A 16,845-nucleotide genomic window follows, 5' to 3' on the forward strand; every position below is an offset into this window, starting at 1 on the left:
ACACCTGTTCCTAGGGAGGGGTCGTGCTCCTGGGCAGTGACCTTTGGGGTATAATGCGCAATGCTTCGTCCAGCTCAGAAAGGGGGTGGCTCCATCTTAGAATATGTCCGAGAGCCCCGTCTCTCCTAGGTACTTATAACATCTGAGCACATCACAATCTCCAAATGTATTTACCCTCCCAACCCCCCTCGGGGGGTGGGGGGGCAGGGCAGGACTATTCTCCCCATTGTACAGATGGGAAACTGAGACTTGGGCAATGTCACATGGCGAGTCGGGGCTGTCTGACGTCCCAGGCCAGCGCCCTAACCGCTCTCCTTCCTCTCAGCTCCCTGTACCGCCCCACCCCCCTTCCCCCACCCAGAGGAGTGAAGGGGGGCAGTGATTCCGGGGGCGCCTGGGTGCACAGGGAAGCTGTTACATAAGGACAGTGGGGAGGAACTGCTCTGTGCTGCCACCTAGTGGAGGCTGTGGCCCTAGCAGCCCTTTGGCCCCGGCTAATAATAGGCAGAGGCAGAGGGGAAATGCTTTTATCTGCCTCTGTTTCCCCTCCCAGAGCCCGACCTGGAAGACTGCAGTTTTGGCTGCCGAGGGACCTCCCCGCAGGAAAGCCTGTCCTCCATGTGAGTGCCTTTCGCCTGTCCTCCGACACTGGGAGTGGGGGGGCGCCACCTGTGTGTAGGGTGAGCTATAGGCAATACCAGTGGGTGAGGAGAAACTGAGGAACACGGTGAGGGGAAGGGAGGCAGCCGCTTCCCAGTCTGGAGCGGAAGTGGGGAGGGCTAGGAAGGAGTGGAGCGGTGCAGAGACATCCCCTCCCAGTGTGGGGCAGAAGGGCTTGGGAAGGGGGATGTGAGAGGGGCAGAGACCAACCCTCCCAGCGCGGGGCTGGTAAGAGGGATGCAGAGACAGTCACTTCCAGTACAGGGCAGGGGAGAGGGGCTTGGGTGGGGAGGGAGGTGCAGAGGCAGGCTTTCCCAGTGTGGGGCAGAGGGTCTCCGGGTTGGGGGGAGGTGCAGAGACAGCCCCTCCCAGTGTGGACTAGAGAGGGGTGAAGGATCCGAGTCCATCTTCTGACAGCCCTTCTCCCGGGGCCACTCCCCAGGTCCCCCATCAGCAGCCTCCCCACCCTCTTCGACCAGACTGTGTCCTGTAGCAGCAGTGGGCAGCTGGAGAACGTCCCACAGGCCACCCCCAACATCGAGCAGCTCCTGGAGAAGCAAGGCAACGGGGAAGCTGGCGTAAATAGTGAGCCGGGAGGGGAGAGGGCTGGGGGACCCCTATGGGGCTGGGTCCCCCAGGGACCTGCCACCAGCTTCATAGCCAGCTGTGCCTGGCACAGGGGTGGGCTTCTTCCCCTCTGTTTGGGGGTAAGAGTGGGGGAGCCCGCAGACAGGGGGGCTCGGCAGGGTGGGTAGAGAGGTGCTGAGACGGCCCCTCCTGGTATGGGGCAGGGGCTGGGGAGCAAGGAGTGCAGATACAGCCCCTCCCAGGGTGGGGAGGGGAGCTCCGTGCTAACCTGTGCCGAAGTGGAAAGGACAGGGGGGACTGGTACGCCCCTGTCCCTGCACAGTAGATGCTCTAACTGTGTCACCCCCACGTGCCCCCTCTTCTCCTTCCTACCCCTCCTCCCTTCCCTTCCCTCTTCCACTGCGCCCCTCCTCTCTCTGCCCCCCCACCCCGTCCCCCTTCCCCCCTTTCGTTTCCCGCAGTTGTAGAAATGCTCAAGGCCCTGCACTCCCTGCAGAAGGAGAACCAGCGGCTGCAGGAGCAGATCATGACCCTGACGGCTAAGAAGGAGCGGCTGCAGCTCCTCAACGTCCAGCTCTCTGTCCCCTTCCCAGTGGTGACCACCAGCAACGGCCCTTCCAGCCACGCCCAGTACATCCTGCCTGCCAATGGTGAGGGGCCGCCTCGCCCTGGCGACGGGGGGGAGACCCCTGCGCCCATTTGTAACGGTCCCGCCACCCCAGGAGCCTGCCACACAGGGGCTCGCTGGGCCGGGGGGAGGAGGTTTGAGGGATTTTTATCATGGTGCAGAAAACCACGCCGGGTCCAGCCATTGGCTGCACCTGCTGTCTCTCTGTGTCACCATGGTGATGCTGGGCTCCACCCCGACTCCCTCTTCTATCCTGCAGTGTGCAACAGCGACTCCCTGAGCATCAACAAGAGCTCCCCCTGCAAGAACAGCTTTGGGATGGAGAACTCCCTCTCCACCTCCTCCGAGGTACTGTGGCCGCCGAGACCCTGCAGTGGGGCCCAGAGACTCCCCCCTACAGTATCACTGCTCCCCAGCTGCAGCACACAGCGGTGGCCAGACCCTCTGGACTGAACGGGAGGGTCTGGCAGGGTGAAACCAGCCCCTACCCGCCGCCCTGGGTGTTCTGTGATCTAAGGGGCTGGCTTTCTGCAGATGGAGTCAGGGAAATCGAGGCCAGGACTGGCAACAGGGGGCTCCTTAAGCTTTGCCGGCTCATCTCCGGGGCGCATCCACCCCCACCCAGGGCGTGGAGGGCCGTGGTGGTGGGTATGTGCTAGGTGCTGTACAAAGGGAAGTGAGAATGCTGGCGATTTACTCTGCGTCCCTAGAGACTGGGCATTTGGGTGTCAGCTTCCAGCCAGGCATGTGAGAGCCCGGCAGCCTGACCCCACACGCAGCATTCCTGCCCCTGTCTGGGCACGCACCCCAGCTGCAGGGTGGGGGGCTGAGCGGCCAAATCACAGCACCCGAGGTTCAGTTCTCACCCTCTCTCTGTTTCTCTGCTTCTCCCTCCCAGGATCCACACTCGGGCTGCCCCAGCAGAAGCAGCTCATCCCTCTCCTTCCACAGCACCCCTCCTCCCCTGCCGCTGCTGCAGCAGAGCCCCACCTCCCTGCCCCTTTCCGGGGTGCAGCAGCAGGTCAACGGCCTGGCCAGGGTGACGGCCGGCTCGCTGGGGGGAAGTGCGGCAGCCAGTCACGGCCTGCCCACGGGGCCCGGGGTGGATGGCCTGCTGGGGAACCTGGCGGGAGGCCAGCAGGTGTCCCTCAATGGGATGCTGGGGAATCTGAACGGCGCTCCGGCCACCCAGCCGCAGAACCCTCTGACGCAGGCGAGCGGGCCGCCCGCCCTGCAGCTCTCCACCAGCCTGAGCAGGTGAGAGGGGCCCCCCAGGTATCCCGAGGGGGGAGCTGCACAGTCATCCCTGCATCTCCGACCCCCACCCCCGGCACAGCTGCTGTCTCCCTGTGGGGCTACGACCCCCGGCCCTTCGTTTCCTCTTTCCTCCAGAACTCCAGCCTTGTGTCAGGCTAGTTCTCTCTGTGCAAACGAACACAGTGCTCCCAAAATTAGGCACGGCCACGGCAAACTAAACATGTACATCCCAGACCTCACAAACCCCTATATGTGCATGAACTCCCCAAAGCATGCCCCAAGCAAGATGTGACAATGCATCCCAGCACAAGTATGACAGTTATTGCTTGTGTGAGGCACTGTGCTTAATGACGTGTGTGCACCTAGTGAGAGAGACAGTCCCTGCCCTGAAGAACTTGCAATAGAAACAGACTAAGGGGGGGAGGGGAAACTGAGGCACGGAGCAGGCAGGTGACTTGCCCAAGGTCACACAAGTGGTCAGTGGCAGAGCTAGCGTCCTGCCCACTGGACCGCACTGTCTCCCATAGAGGCAGCTGAGTTTGACCCGTAAGGGAAGCTCAGCTCAAATGACTTCAGCCGTGTATCCTTACTGAGGAGCCTGGCTCATAGTCTGTGGCAGGGCTTCCCCTCTGAGACTGCTGCTCTCCTCGGGGCTGGCCTTGGGCGGAAATACCCCTGCGGGGCAGCAGGCTATACTAACGTCCGGTCTTCCCTGCAGCGTGCCAGGCCTGAGCCCCCTGACGGAGCAGCAGCGGCATGTTCTGCACCAGCATGAACACCAGCTGCAGCAGCTGCAGCAGCTGCTAACATCCCAGCCGCTTAATCCGGTAAGTGTCCCTGTGCCGGGTCTCTGCCCCCTCCAGCAAGGGCCTGGCCTGAAGTTTGGACTGGGGAAGATTTAGTCCAGTGAAGAGAGACTGACCAAGACCTGATGCATCCGTCGCTATGTTTGCTAAATATCTCGTCTACATGCACAAGTTGCACCAGTTTAACTGTGGGCTTCTCTACCCGTGTCCTTAACCTGGGACCAACGCTGCAGAGATCGGCCCTAAAATTAGTTCTTAAACCAGTGCAGCCCCTGTGTGGACACGCTCATTTTGGCTTACTTTTGGGTTAGTTTAAACTGATTTCCAGTCGCACACAAAGTTCCACCACTTTCAGTCACTTGGCTTACATTCACACCTTAGTTAAACCGGAGCCAGTTAGGCAATATTTGTGTAACGCACACACCTCCTGGGTGTGGTGCTCTGTCCCCTCCAGTGGCACCGAGACCACATAGAGATTCATGAGTCTGCTACAGCCTTAGCTAAGGGCCACGTGGCTTTTAGCTCATGCAGTAGAGGCTCATGCACTAAGCTTCAGAGGTCCCAGGTTCGATCCCGCCTGCTGACGACCAGGGTCTGTCGGTGTTACATTTGCCCTGCAGTTTGAGGTCTGGTTGCCACTCGGGTAGGCAGACCCACACAAGCACGGTTGAAAATAGCAGTGTAGACGCGGCTGTGTGGATTTCAGCGGATGTTGTGGAAACCAGACCAGAACCCAGGGTGCGTGCTTGCATTGCTAACCTGTGTCACCACATCTACACTGCTATTTGGAGCAGTGACAATCGCTCAGGTACAGGTCGCTCGAGTATGTCTACCTATGCTGCAGTCACGGCTCGGATTGCAGTGTAGATGTGCCCTCTGTGTGCTGATCAGGCCCCAGGGAGCCGTCAGCAGGAACATGAGGCATCCATGTGCCGTGAACGGAAAAGCAATGCAGCTCACGCAGACTTGGCATTTGGTAGGTGGGCAGAACCAGTGCAATTTACACGCCAAGCCTGGAAAGTTGGTGAAGCGGGAAAGGCAGTGCCTAACAAGGGCCTGATTCTCCTCTCACTTAAACAAGTTGAAGTCCACTGACTTCTCTGGGGAATTGCTCTGATCTACACTGGTGTAAATGAGATCTGGCCTTGTTGGGGAGAGAGGGGAGACTGTTTATCTTACAATCTTGTCTCATTTGCTTTGCCGTGCATTGCATCAATTTGGCATCCAGGGGTGTTCAAAAAGGAGCATGAATTGTATGGCCTCCCTATTTTCACTTGTTTCTCTGGCCAGCTGGTGTGTAACTTACAGCCTCGTTCAGGTCAATGCTGAGCTGGGCCCCACATTTCACTGGCACTCATATAAACAACAAACAAACCTATCCTCGTGTGCTGGAAATAATTGATCTGGTTCCTATTTCATGTACTCATGAAACTTCAGTAGAGTTAATCCTGGGTTAAACCAGTGTAACAATCAGGCTCCGTGAGTGTGTAAATATCTTGGGCCAGATCACCAGTTGGTGTAAATCAGCATAATTCCATTTAAGTCAATGGAGCAATGCAGCTTTACATCAACCTAGAATCTCACCCATTAGGTGTCAGTCTTACATTATACACGCAGGTTTCCAGGTTAAACTATTTATAATCAGAACAATATTTTTCAAGGGGATTCTCTTCTACAGTAGCTGACGTCACCATGTCATCCCCTTGCTCCCTTTGTGTGTGGGAACGAGTAGTTAGCTCCACGGGTGTATTCTGCTGGTCGATGGTTTCCATGGAAGCTAAAGTGGTTTAATTTGATTGGAGCACATCTCTGCCAGCTCCAGGTCCCTTCCATCCTCCCAGGATTCAACTCACCTGGAGTAATTAATTCCACCAGACGGGATTAAATATAACAAGGTTGGTTTCGGCAGAGGGAAGGGAATTGAAAGCCAGTCTGAGAATTCATAGCAATTAATTCCACAAGCTGCTGGACATCAGATTAAATACTGCAGATAGATTGAAAGGGGGCTGGATACATTTGTGGGCCAACATGTTTGTAGGGATCCTAAAATAGGGGTCATCCAATCTAATGCTTCAGGGTGCCTGGTGATGACTGAAGAGGTCAGGAAGGATGCCAAGCACACTGCAACCCCAGGACCATATCTACTCTAGGAAAATGGATTATGTTAGAAAACATGATCACGAACACAAGATGTTAAACACGACTTAGCCACCCAGTGTGGACAGGGATATGTTGTGCTTAAAAATGTGCCAGCTGGTTGTGATTAACCTAGTGGGTACAACATAACACTGCAAGACCAGGGAGGAGCCATGGGATAAGAGCTGAGGGGGCAGAGGGGCATGCTGTGTTAGTGAATCAGGTGTGAGTCTGTTTCTCTGCATCCATGCAGGTACATGCATGCAAAGCCTCCCACGAGCTCTGTCCCCTTATCCAGCCTGACTCTCTCTCCCCGTCTCCAGGAGCAGCAGGCCTTGGTGTTCCAGATGATGCAGCAAATCCAGCAGAAGAGGGAGCTGCAGCGGCTTCAGATGACGGGCACCTCCCAGCTGCCCATGACCAATCTGCTGACGGCCACCTCCACGCCCCTCCTCCACTCGAGTGCCACCGCCCTGATGACCTCCGTCGCCCCGCCCCCTCCCAGCGGCAGCTCCCTCCTGGCGTCCATGTCCCCCCAGCAGCTCAACCCCGGCAACAGCCTGATGGGGACCCCAACAGCCCCGCCCTTGAGTGCTCCGGGGAATAGTTTGATGGCTTCAGGGGCGGGAGTCCCACCGGTCCTTTCCACACAAACCAACCCCTTCCTCAACCTGCAGGCAGACAGCAGTGCCCAGAAAGGAGCGGTGCGTAAATTAGGAGTATTACGGTAACGCCCAGCTGAAATCAAGGCCCCCCCTGTGCTAGGCTCTGTACAGGTGTGTAGTAAGAGACAAGTCCCTGCCCCAATGAGCTTGCAATCTAAATAGGGGAAACTGAGGCAGAGAGAGAGGCAGCGCCTTGCCCAGGATTAGAGAATGCATCCGTGGCAGAGTGTGCCCTACCCACAAGACTAGGCTGCCTCTCTGGCTCATCTGCCTCCCTCATTAGCCAGCCAAGTGGGCCTGATCCTACCTCCACTGACATCAGTGGGATCAAGACAGGGCGCTGGGGTGAGCAAAGGTACACCCACAGATGCCCACCCATGCACATGCCAGGCCAGCTGCAGAAGCAGGCATGGCAGCGCCCAGATGTGCTCATGACTAAGGCTGCGAGTCTGTCATGGAAGTCACGGATTCAGTGACTTTCTGTGACCTCTGCGACTTCTGCACCAGCATCAGTTTGGGTGTGTGGGAGGGGGCTCAGGGCTAGGGGCAGGGGGTTGGGGTTGGGGGGGGGCACTTACCTCGGGGTGCGGTGCTCCCTGGCTCCCACTGGCATGGCCCTGCAGCTCCTCACACGCACAGCCGGGTCGGGAGCCCCTGCCAGCCCCGCCAACCCTCCCCCTCCCAGCACCAGGGGGGTCCTGGGCCACCTCCTCCAGCACCCGCGGTGCCCCCCCGACTAACCCCCCAGACCACCCACGGGGCCCCCCCCAAGTTTTTGTTAGGGGTATATAGTAAAAGTCATGGACAGGTCACAGGCCGTGAATTTTTGTTTACTGCCCATGACCTGTCCACGACTTTTACTAAAAATACCTGTGACTAAAACGTAGCCTTACTCATGACATCTCGAAGGGGCAACGCCCCTCCCCAGGCAGAGGTGGATGATGATTTTGTGGGGCCCTGGGCCAGAGCAAGTGGGGGCCCCTCCCTACGCCTTCCACCTGCAGTCCCCCCCCCAGCCCCCCAGTCATTCCTGCTAGGGGGCAGGGCGTGAGGGCTTGCCCTCCTCCGCCTGCCCGGGAGGAGCGGATCAGGGTGCAGGGTCACCCAAATGGCTGGGGCCCCTGGGCACGGGCCCCATTGGCCCAGTGGCTAATTTGCCTCTGTTCCCAGGCTCTGAGCTTATTGGCTTCACATGGTAAAGTACAAGGGGGATTGCTTTCTTGACCGGCAGGGCTCAAGAGGGGATACACACACAGTCAGGGGCACAGAGAAAGCAGGAGGGTATTGGCTGCTGTCAGTGTCAGGACCCCAGATTTGAGAGGCCAGAATGATGTGGACTGCTATGACAAAGCCCCGTCAAACTCGCCATCTCTTGCCCTGTAGACAGGGCCTAGAAGGCCCAGCCCGGTGAAGCTCTGGGGAGCAAATGCCAGAGTCAAGGAGTCTGTTGAAACTGGGAGCAGGGAGGTCTCCAAATTGAGTGTCACTGCTGATCTCAGCCTCGGGGGGAAGCGGGCAGTCCTCATTCAGGCTGCTTGCCCCAGCAGGGGCAGGCCGGCCCCGTGGCAGGGCTTTCTCGTTTCTACTCACTTGCGGGTTGCTGCCTTTCTGATGACTCTCTTCTCTGCGTCTTTTTTTAAAGATCATGAGTGAAAAGGGAGCTGCTGTCACCCAGGACAAGGGCTAAGCCTCCCCACCCAGACCAGCGGCCAGCTCCTCTCTGCTACAGGAACGTGGCTCTCCGTGGTCACAGATTTGGATACTTTAGAGCAATGAGCACAAGGCTTCTGAGAAGGTCTTCCCGGCCATGGGAAGTGCCAGGTGGTGCTTTAGAAGACAACGTGTCTCTGGCCAAGACCTGGTATCGCGTACTCTTCTGAGAGGAGAGATGGGGCACGGGGAGGTGTCTGCCGGTTTGATCCATGGCACACTTGCACGAAGCGAAGTTACATTTCCCCTTGCTAAGCAGAGGGTGAGAGTTTGCCTGTGCTCTGACACCTTCCAGCCTCTTCTCCAGTGCGTGTGTGTGTATGAGTGTGCACATGTGTGAGGCCTCCGGGATGGGGCCCTAACCCAAGACCACAGAGTATCCTAGGCCAAGGCTGTGGTTGAAGGGTCATCTCTGCTTGTTTTCTGCACAGCATTCAGACAGCTTGCAGCACCCTCGGGGGGGATGCCAGATATGGCTCGTCTGGGAAGGTGGGGCAGGGCCATGGGTGGGACGGGGGGAAGTCAAGATTCTGTTCCATCACATGGGGAAACTAAGAGGAATATGAGCTGTGAAAACCCTGCCAAAAACCTACAGCAGGGACTTCCTTCCTACCTGTCGCCTTGTGACCCCTCAAGGAGATGATCTGCCGTCGGGAACCACCACGCACGGCCACCCCACCAGATCCAAATCCAGCTTGGGAAGACATGGATGGCAGAGCTGTGGAAGGGGATGGGGCATCAGGGGTGAATGCCACCTTCTTCTTACCCCAGCCGCTGTGGTGAGTTCCTCTGCTGAAGATTAACCTTAAAGACACTACTGGGACCCCTACGCCAGCGGCAGGGCAGACGCCGGTTGGTCAGCTGGGTGCTGTCCCTTCCACGTGAGAAGCACACTCCTCCCTCTCGCACTCTCTGTTGTTCTCTCCTTCCAAGATCTACAAGCCCAGCATTACCACTTGACAAGGGCTAACGCCAGTACCGCCAACTGTCTGCCCCGCCGCAGGGAGTGTGTTATAACCAGGCCGTCTTTTCACGGGGCTAAAATGGCACCAAGGAGACAGAGGGAGGGAGGGTCTGAAATCTCTTACTTTTGCTTCCTTACCCACCTCCCGAATGTGGCTAGTCTGGCAGAGAACTTTCTCCCCCGTCGCTGGCACTAGATAGCCCAAGCCCTGGAAATGCAGCCAGTCTTCCCAGCCTAGGGCATTGGATAACCTCATTGCTTCACACTGTCTGGTGTTAACTCCCCCTTGAGACCTGGTCCTGTGGCAAAGAAACCTGCTTCCTCTAAGGTTGGACAATGCAGGGTTGTTGTTTTTTGAAGGACAGTTCGGGGAGGGGGAATCGGCGTCAAACGTTTGAATTCCCCCTCCACTGGTTAAATCCGGATCTCTTGGGGAGGCGGGGGGGTCAAGACTCCAGCGACTGGAAATACTGAGGGTCTTAAAAAAGTTTTCAGACCTGACCGAATACAAATGATTTTCAGCACACCCCCACCGCCTTGTCTGGTTTGCACTATTCAAATTTGTCAGCGGTGGGTCTGTGCTGATATCAGTGGAAAAGCTCATCACCGTTCGACTCCATCTATTAAGCCCATTACACATTTGTTCTTTGATGTGATTTTAAAGATCGTTGCCCCACTGGTTGAGCAGAACTAACAGCAGAGAGCGCCCCGCCAGAGGTCTTGCTTTCTGTTCTGTGAACCGGGCAGAACAATGCTCTCTGTTCGGAAAGCTATTGTTTTGTTTTGTTTTTTAAGCTATTGTTTAAAAACAAGAAGAAGCTACTGGAAAGATGGAGATGGCAGCTATAAAAGTGAAAATGGGGGAAAAAGGTTTTGCTCTCGTCCTTATGGTCTCTGCAATACCAATAGGAGAGGCTGCAAAATGCGATTCGAGTGAATGTTCCTTCTCTCCCCAGCCACCTCCCCAGTGAGTTAAGAATCAAGATGTGCCAAACTTCTATCAGCCTGGCACAAGTCACAGACTGGGACGTTGAATTCCGTTTTCCTCTCGCCTGACGGTGTTTTTTGTTTGCCCCTAACCCTGAGTTGCACGATTCTGAGCCTGCACTTTTTTGATGCGTAATTTTTTTCCCCTCTGCAAGCGGGGGGCTCCCTCCTGCAAGCACTCCCCCGAGTGGAACAGTGATACAGGGTGCCATGTTTCCACATGCAAATTGGCTGGTCTGATGCCGACCTGGCGTGCGCGTGTGAGGATCCGAGAGGGCCTGGGGGATTCCATCCATGAAAAGCTGCACGAGCAGAATTGCAATTTCAGAGGGTGGCTGCGCTAAAAGCTGGCCCCGAAATATTCTGCCAGCAGCTGTCTTGGGTTGGTTTGTTCCTTTACTGTAGAGCTCCAGATCTGGGTTGCCATCTACGCCCCTGTTAGGACAACAATCCATTAACACAGTGGGGGGGAGCGTTTCACTTCCTGGCCCCTTTTTCATTCCAGCCAGTTCGACTCACAATGCAACGAGTTCATTCTCCACAACAGATGACAGCGAATCCAAGGAGTCTGTTTCCCAACCAGCGTCTCCATTGGTGTTGGTTCCATTCAAGGCCTGGTTCAGTGGATTCCTAGGTACCCCTGTGTGTATTTGACACATATTTATTTGTTGACATACCAAGACTCTTAGCTCTAAGGCAGCTTCGTAGATCAGACGGGAAAAGTTGAGGATAAGAGGAAGGAAGAGACAGATAGCACTTAAAGAAAAGATTTCTCTGGCTTCTTCCAAAAGCACCTGGTCCCTTTAAAGTATGCTCCTTGCCCAGTCCTGTCAGGAGATTAGGATGAGTTAAGGGGCCACTTTTAGAAGGTTGACATTAAACTTTGTCTCTGTGTGAAAAAGAGGAAGAGGAGAAAAAAATATAAAAGCTAAAGATTATCTGTTTCGGTTGCACTGGGGTACACAGTTCTTTACCCGTTTTAATGCTAATGTCACATTTAGTATGTTGCATGTGTCTTTTTTTTTTTATTAAATAAAAGAGAAAAAATGTGTATATTTTTGGCAATTTAAGGTAATGTAGCTAAGATATATTTTTTTCACGCTGCTTGACTGTTCTTTATTATAATAAATAATATTAATATTCATATTGAAGACCTTTTTGATACATTTAGGGTTTCAGATTTTAACTAAGGAAGTGGGTTGTGTGTTGGATAAAAATATCTTAGTTTCCGTTAAAGCTACCGACAGTGTCTGAATCATCCGTGTAAAAGGGAAAGATGTTGCTCCTAATTTATTTTAAGGTTCCATGTCTATAGATGTTTTAATAAATGGGTTAATCAATTGTTAAGGGTTTTTTTAGAGTCCAGTGAGTTAATAGGTTGCTTCTGACCATCTGTAGCACCTTCTACTAATGTGTTTATAACCCTCTCTAAGACATACTATTCATCCTTATCACACCGCTTACGAACTGTTGATAAATGAAACCTTACTATAAAGTATGACCAAAAAGCTAAGGCTGAATTTTTCAAGTGACGAATGGGGTCTTTGGGGACGTGATCCAAAGCCTGTTGAAATCAGGGGGAGTCTTTTGCATTGATTTACAATGTGTCTTAGAGCCCTGCTTAAAGAAAGCTCTAGGCATATGCTTAAGTCCATCCCTCTGCAGGATGGCACCTGGACATATTCTTAACTTCAAGCAGAGGTGTTGAAGTCCCGTTGACTACAATGGGACTTGAACACCTGCTTAAGCGCTGTCCTGAATATGGGACGTTTCTGGGAGCGAGGCCTTTATCGGGGCTAGCTGGGTGCTGAGCTCTGAGCTGCCTTGGGCCTGGTTTTCACAGGCACTCTGCACCCATGCAGCTCCAGGTGAAGTGATGGGGAGCTGTGGCTTCTTGGCATCCTCGGGAGAATCGGATCTGAGGTGTCTTAACCTTGGGAGCCCCAAAATGGAAGCACCCAAAATTAGTATACATTCTTGGGAAAGCTTCGGCCTACTTAACTGATGAGGGGTGAGGGGAAGAGCATTGTCCCCTAGCAGCTTAGTCATGTGGTCCTGAGATTGTGGGCTTAACCTGACACCTGGCTGGGGAGGGAGACAGCCTGAGCTCTGACCCAGTCAAGGGCACCGGAACCTATGGGGTGGGGGGCAAATCAAAGTGCCCCCTCCCTCTCCACAGCTGGCTGCTCCCGCAGTGAGCCCGCTGCCTTCTCTTCTGGTGCCACAGCAGCCCCTGGTGGGCAAAAGGTGTAATTGTGCAGTGCCTCCCCAGCAGAATCTATTATTCTGCGGGGGAAGGCGGAATCTGTGGGGGACATGAATTCTGCGCTTACGTTTCTTTTGTTAAAAAGTGGGGGACATGGCCCCCTTCCGGGTCCAATGCTGGTGGACCCAGTCCCCACAGAAGAAAGAGCAATATCTACCTGGGCTTGAGATGTCTTTGTAACCAGATGGGATGGGCCTGAAACCAAACTCTTGTTGCCATCTCTGGCCCTTGTGCCTGGTTTTCCAAAGGGGTCCACTTCCAATTAGGCAGTGAAACAAATGGCCCTATTGTTCCAAAGAGCCCTGCACGCCAGGTGCTGCACTCTCTTGAGCTCTGGCTGCTTATTTAGGTGCCTCTGAAAGGGTTGGCTGTCTTAGGAAATCTGGTGCTGAGGGTGGAGGCTGAGCCCATGCATATCCAGCCCTGTGTCTGAACAGGACAAACCTCCGGACTTAGACACACTCCAGTGGGAGGATAGTTTGGACCCAAACGCTTGTGGTCTCCACACCGTTCGTCCTTCCCTGGTACTAATCTGGTGCCTAAATACCCTAGAGGATCTGGGCCAAAGGACTTGGCCAAGGATTCACAGAGCGTATGTGAGAGCAGGGAACTGGACCTTGTTTTCCTAAGTCCTAGCCACTATGTCATCTGTCCTCTTATCCCCAGAGTTTTCCTACTTTCTTCTTTTGCACACCCACACCCATCCTCTGTCACCACTTTTCATGCTCACCCATCGAATCCACCATCTTAATTCCAAATGTGTTTTGCCACAAAGCTTTATCCACACACAGAACTAGGCGCCCGATCTACACTGCAAAGTTAGGCTGGCCAAACTACATCAGTCAGGGCTGTGAAAAATGTCACGCCCTTTTTGACGTAGTTAAGCCGACCTAAGCCCCAGTGTAGACACCTCTAGGTCAATGGAAGAATTCTTCCATCGACCTATCTCCCCCACTGGTGGGTTTATGACAGTGATGGAAGAGCACCTTCCATTGATGTAGTGAGTGTCTAGACTTCAGGGAAGCAACTGTGCCACAGTGGTGTTTCTCGTGTAGACATATTCTGATTTTTAAACTGATTTAGTTAAACTGGTGCCAAATGCTGTGTGGACACTCTTATTTCAGTTTAAATTAGGAGTAGGCCTACTTTAGACACAAAGTTGGACCAATTTAACTGATCTTATACCGAATTTGTAAAATGGGTGTCTTTTTGTTTGTGAAAAGAAAAGGAGTACTAAGGTGCCACAAGTCCTCCTTTTCTTTTTGTGAATACAGACTAACACCACTGCTACTCTGAAACCTTTTTGTTTGGGAACACTCTTACAGGAGTTTACACCTGTCTTACATCTATTTAGCTTGCACATGTAAATTTACAGAGGCAAGCTCAACCCATACAACCAGTTTTAAAGCAATATGAGGGCATCCATGAGGGTTCTTGCTCCAGTTTAACTAATTCAGCTGTCTGTAGCCAAGGCCTCGGAAATGGATAGCTTGTTTCTCCTGGGATTGTTCCTCCCAGATTTTCCCTTCCCATTTTGTTCTGGGCAGGGGTAAGGTAATGAACAAAAATATTTTGTGCTTGAAATTCGTTCCAAGAGGTTCCTGAGCTGTGAAACAGAGTTTTGGTTCAAGTCCATCTAAAATGGATCCCACAGGGAAGTCCGTGAGCTGCATTTGCAACATTGGTTTCCCATCTCCACCAATTGCAATAGACTGTGAGGGCACAAACACCGGGTCACAACTGGGGAAGAAAAATTGCTGGCAATTCTTTCCCCTCAACTATTTTTAAATGTGAAATTTTGTCAGACTTTGAAACAATTTTAACCAGCTTTATTGTGGGTTGAAAAAAATGGGAGCAGAAAAATTTGCAATTTTTGTTTTAAATTTTGAAAATTCATAAATCTCAGGTCCTGGAACAAATGTTTGTTTCACATCTACAGTGGAATTTACAATGGGGTTAGTTAACATGTGAAAACACGACTGAAAATCAAAGCGTAGACCAACTCTAAGGTGCGTAGACCAACTCTAAGGCCTGGGTTTGATCCCAGACATCTTGCAACAGTCTAGGCCCCGTCTACATCACTAAGGAAATTCAGGCTGGTGTAATCTCCCTGGTGCAGTTACCACAGGACAAATCCCTAATGTAGATACATTTGCACTGACACAAAAGCAGGTTTACAGCCTCTGCAGCTTAATCTGATAATCTAACCAAGTAAACCGTGCCAGGGTATCTATGGTGTGCTTTGCACTGCTGTAGCTACAGCTTCAAGCCTGGATGCCTTTATGGATTATTTTATTTTTTTTTAGTCAAACACAAGTTATTCTGCTCAATACAGGGGTGAGTGGGTGAAATCCCATGTGCTGTGTATCTAGGTCAAACTAGATAATCCGATGGTCTCTTCTGGCTTTAAAATCTAGGAATTACTCTGGAGTTAATTTCTTTTTTAACGTCAACAGGGCCTTATTTGTACATCACATTGCATACTACAGTCCTATGTCCATCTGAATTTGAGACCCCCAACCAGCTATATCTCCACGGCTGGCAAAAGCTCCAATTCAGGAAAACATATAAGGACATGCTTATCCATCCCTGTTCAGGAAAGCCCTTAAGTGTGTGCTGACCTTTGACTTCAGTGGGACTCAAACACATCCTTAAAATTAAGCACAAGCACATGGATCACTTGATCATTACCTGCTCTGTTCATTCCTGCTGAAGCACCTGGCATTGGCCACTGTTGGAAGACAGGACACTGGGCTAGATGGACCTTTAGTCTGACCCAGGGTGGCTGCTCTTATGTTCTTATGCTTCAAATTAAACCATACCTAGATATTTGTGTAATTTTTTCCTAAAAAACATTTTCATTTTAGGTCCAGAGTCATAGCTAGGAGCATGCTAAATTTCTTATAACATTTGTATGACTGCCATCAACCAGGCATACTCCATTTTCGCTTGGAGAACATTCAAGGGGATGACACTCTTTTAAAAAAAAATTTTCTACGGACAAAACCCCACTTCAGGTGCTAAACAGCAGTGGAATGTCTTCGACAGAAAACTGCTCCTATTTACCCTTCCTCAGACTAAAGTGATAAAGGAATTCAGTTGGCCTCATTTTCTCTCTGTTGTGTAATAAGCAGATAAGAGTGTCTTTGTATCATTAATGTATTTGTACAACCAGGAAATTGTTGCAGTCCTTGTTCTTTTAATGAAAGAGATCTTTCCAAAAAATAAAAAGTAGGACCCAAAAAAAGTGAGTTCTGTATTTTATTTTTTTTTCACTTAATTGTCGTTTCTGCCACAGCACGAACAGCCCAGGAATAATTATAGCATGGTGTCTTTCTTGTGGGATCTACATGCTATAAAGCATTCCTAGAGAAAGTCACGGCTACTCAGATGCAGCCAGCTCTAGAGTGGAGCACAGCAGCTGTTTAACAGCCCACAGCTACACTGCACAAAAGGTTGGTGACCTATCCAGTTGAAACTAAGGGGGAATTTTAGAGAGACAGAACATAGTTACCCAAAGTGGACTTTACCTAGGACATCAGGGTTAACACTTCTACTCTTGTACGTCTAACTGGAATTAGGGATTAATCGCTCTGTGGCTAGGTTATTCCAAAACTGCCAGCTGCAGGGTTTCTTGCATCTTGTTGGGATGCAGCCGGCCAGTTGGAAACAAGGTTACATGGACGATGGATTTGATCTGGCACAGCAATTCCTGCTTCTCTTGAGGAAAATGGCTTTGGGGGTCTGTAATAACCACAAGAGGTAGCTCCAGCAGCGTTACACTGCCTAAAACCATGCAGGGCCCCACTGGTTCGGTTCTGACGCCAGCCCTGATTCAGGAAAGCACGTACGCACGTGCTTAATTCTCATGGACTTCAATGGGATTTAAACACATGCTTAAATGCTGTCCTGATGAGCAAGGTTTTCCTGAATCAGGTAAAAGAGTACTAACTACTAAAGGCCCAGGCCTGCTTCCCCTCCTCTCCCCCCCAGTGTTAGATGAGATCTCTAACCCCTCTCTTTGGGGCGAGCACTCTTGAGAGAGGCACGAGGATAACAGCAGAGTGAACAGAAGAGCAATGCCCTGACATGTTTTGTCATCTGATTCCTCTGGAAAATGGCACAGACTAAAGCCAGCAATCTCCCTGGCCCCTTCAGTGCTTAGCCATCTGCACAAG

At 52.2% G+C, this 16,845-nt stretch overlaps 1 protein-coding gene across 3 annotated transcripts in view; it reads left to right on the forward strand.

The window, feature by feature from the left end:
- MLLT6 (MLLT6, PHD finger containing) overlaps nt 1-15,912 on the forward strand; it is a 70,272-nt gene extending 54,360 nt beyond the window's left edge. Inside the window, exons 13-20 of one of the 3 annotated variants that reach the window (XM_074940917.1) lie at nt 554-620; nt 1,103-1,245; nt 1,710-1,898; nt 2,136-2,224; nt 2,775-3,133; nt 3,852-3,960; nt 6,399-6,779; nt 8,383-15,912. In XM_074940917.1, coding sequence (XP_074797018.1) covers nt 554-620; nt 1,103-1,245; nt 1,710-1,898; nt 2,136-2,224; nt 2,775-3,133; nt 3,852-3,960; nt 6,399-6,779; nt 8,383-8,427 — 1,382 coding nt within the window. In that variant the 3' untranslated portion in view covers nt 8,428-15,912. The remainder of the gene's footprint in view (nt 1-553; nt 621-1,102; nt 1,246-1,709; nt 1,899-2,135; nt 2,225-2,774; nt 3,134-3,851; nt 3,961-6,398; nt 6,780-8,382) is intronic. The other 2 variants (XM_074940918.1, XM_074940916.1) reach the window with 2 other exon arrangements.
- Nucleotides 15,913-16,845: the final 933 nt, after the last annotated feature.

The sequence above is a fragment of the Natator depressus genome, chromosome 27 (assembly GCF_965152275.1).
Source record: "Natator depressus isolate rNatDep1 chromosome 27, rNatDep2.hap1, whole genome shotgun sequence".
NCBI classification, from domain to species: Eukaryota; Metazoa; Chordata; order Testudines; family Cheloniidae; genus Natator; species Natator depressus.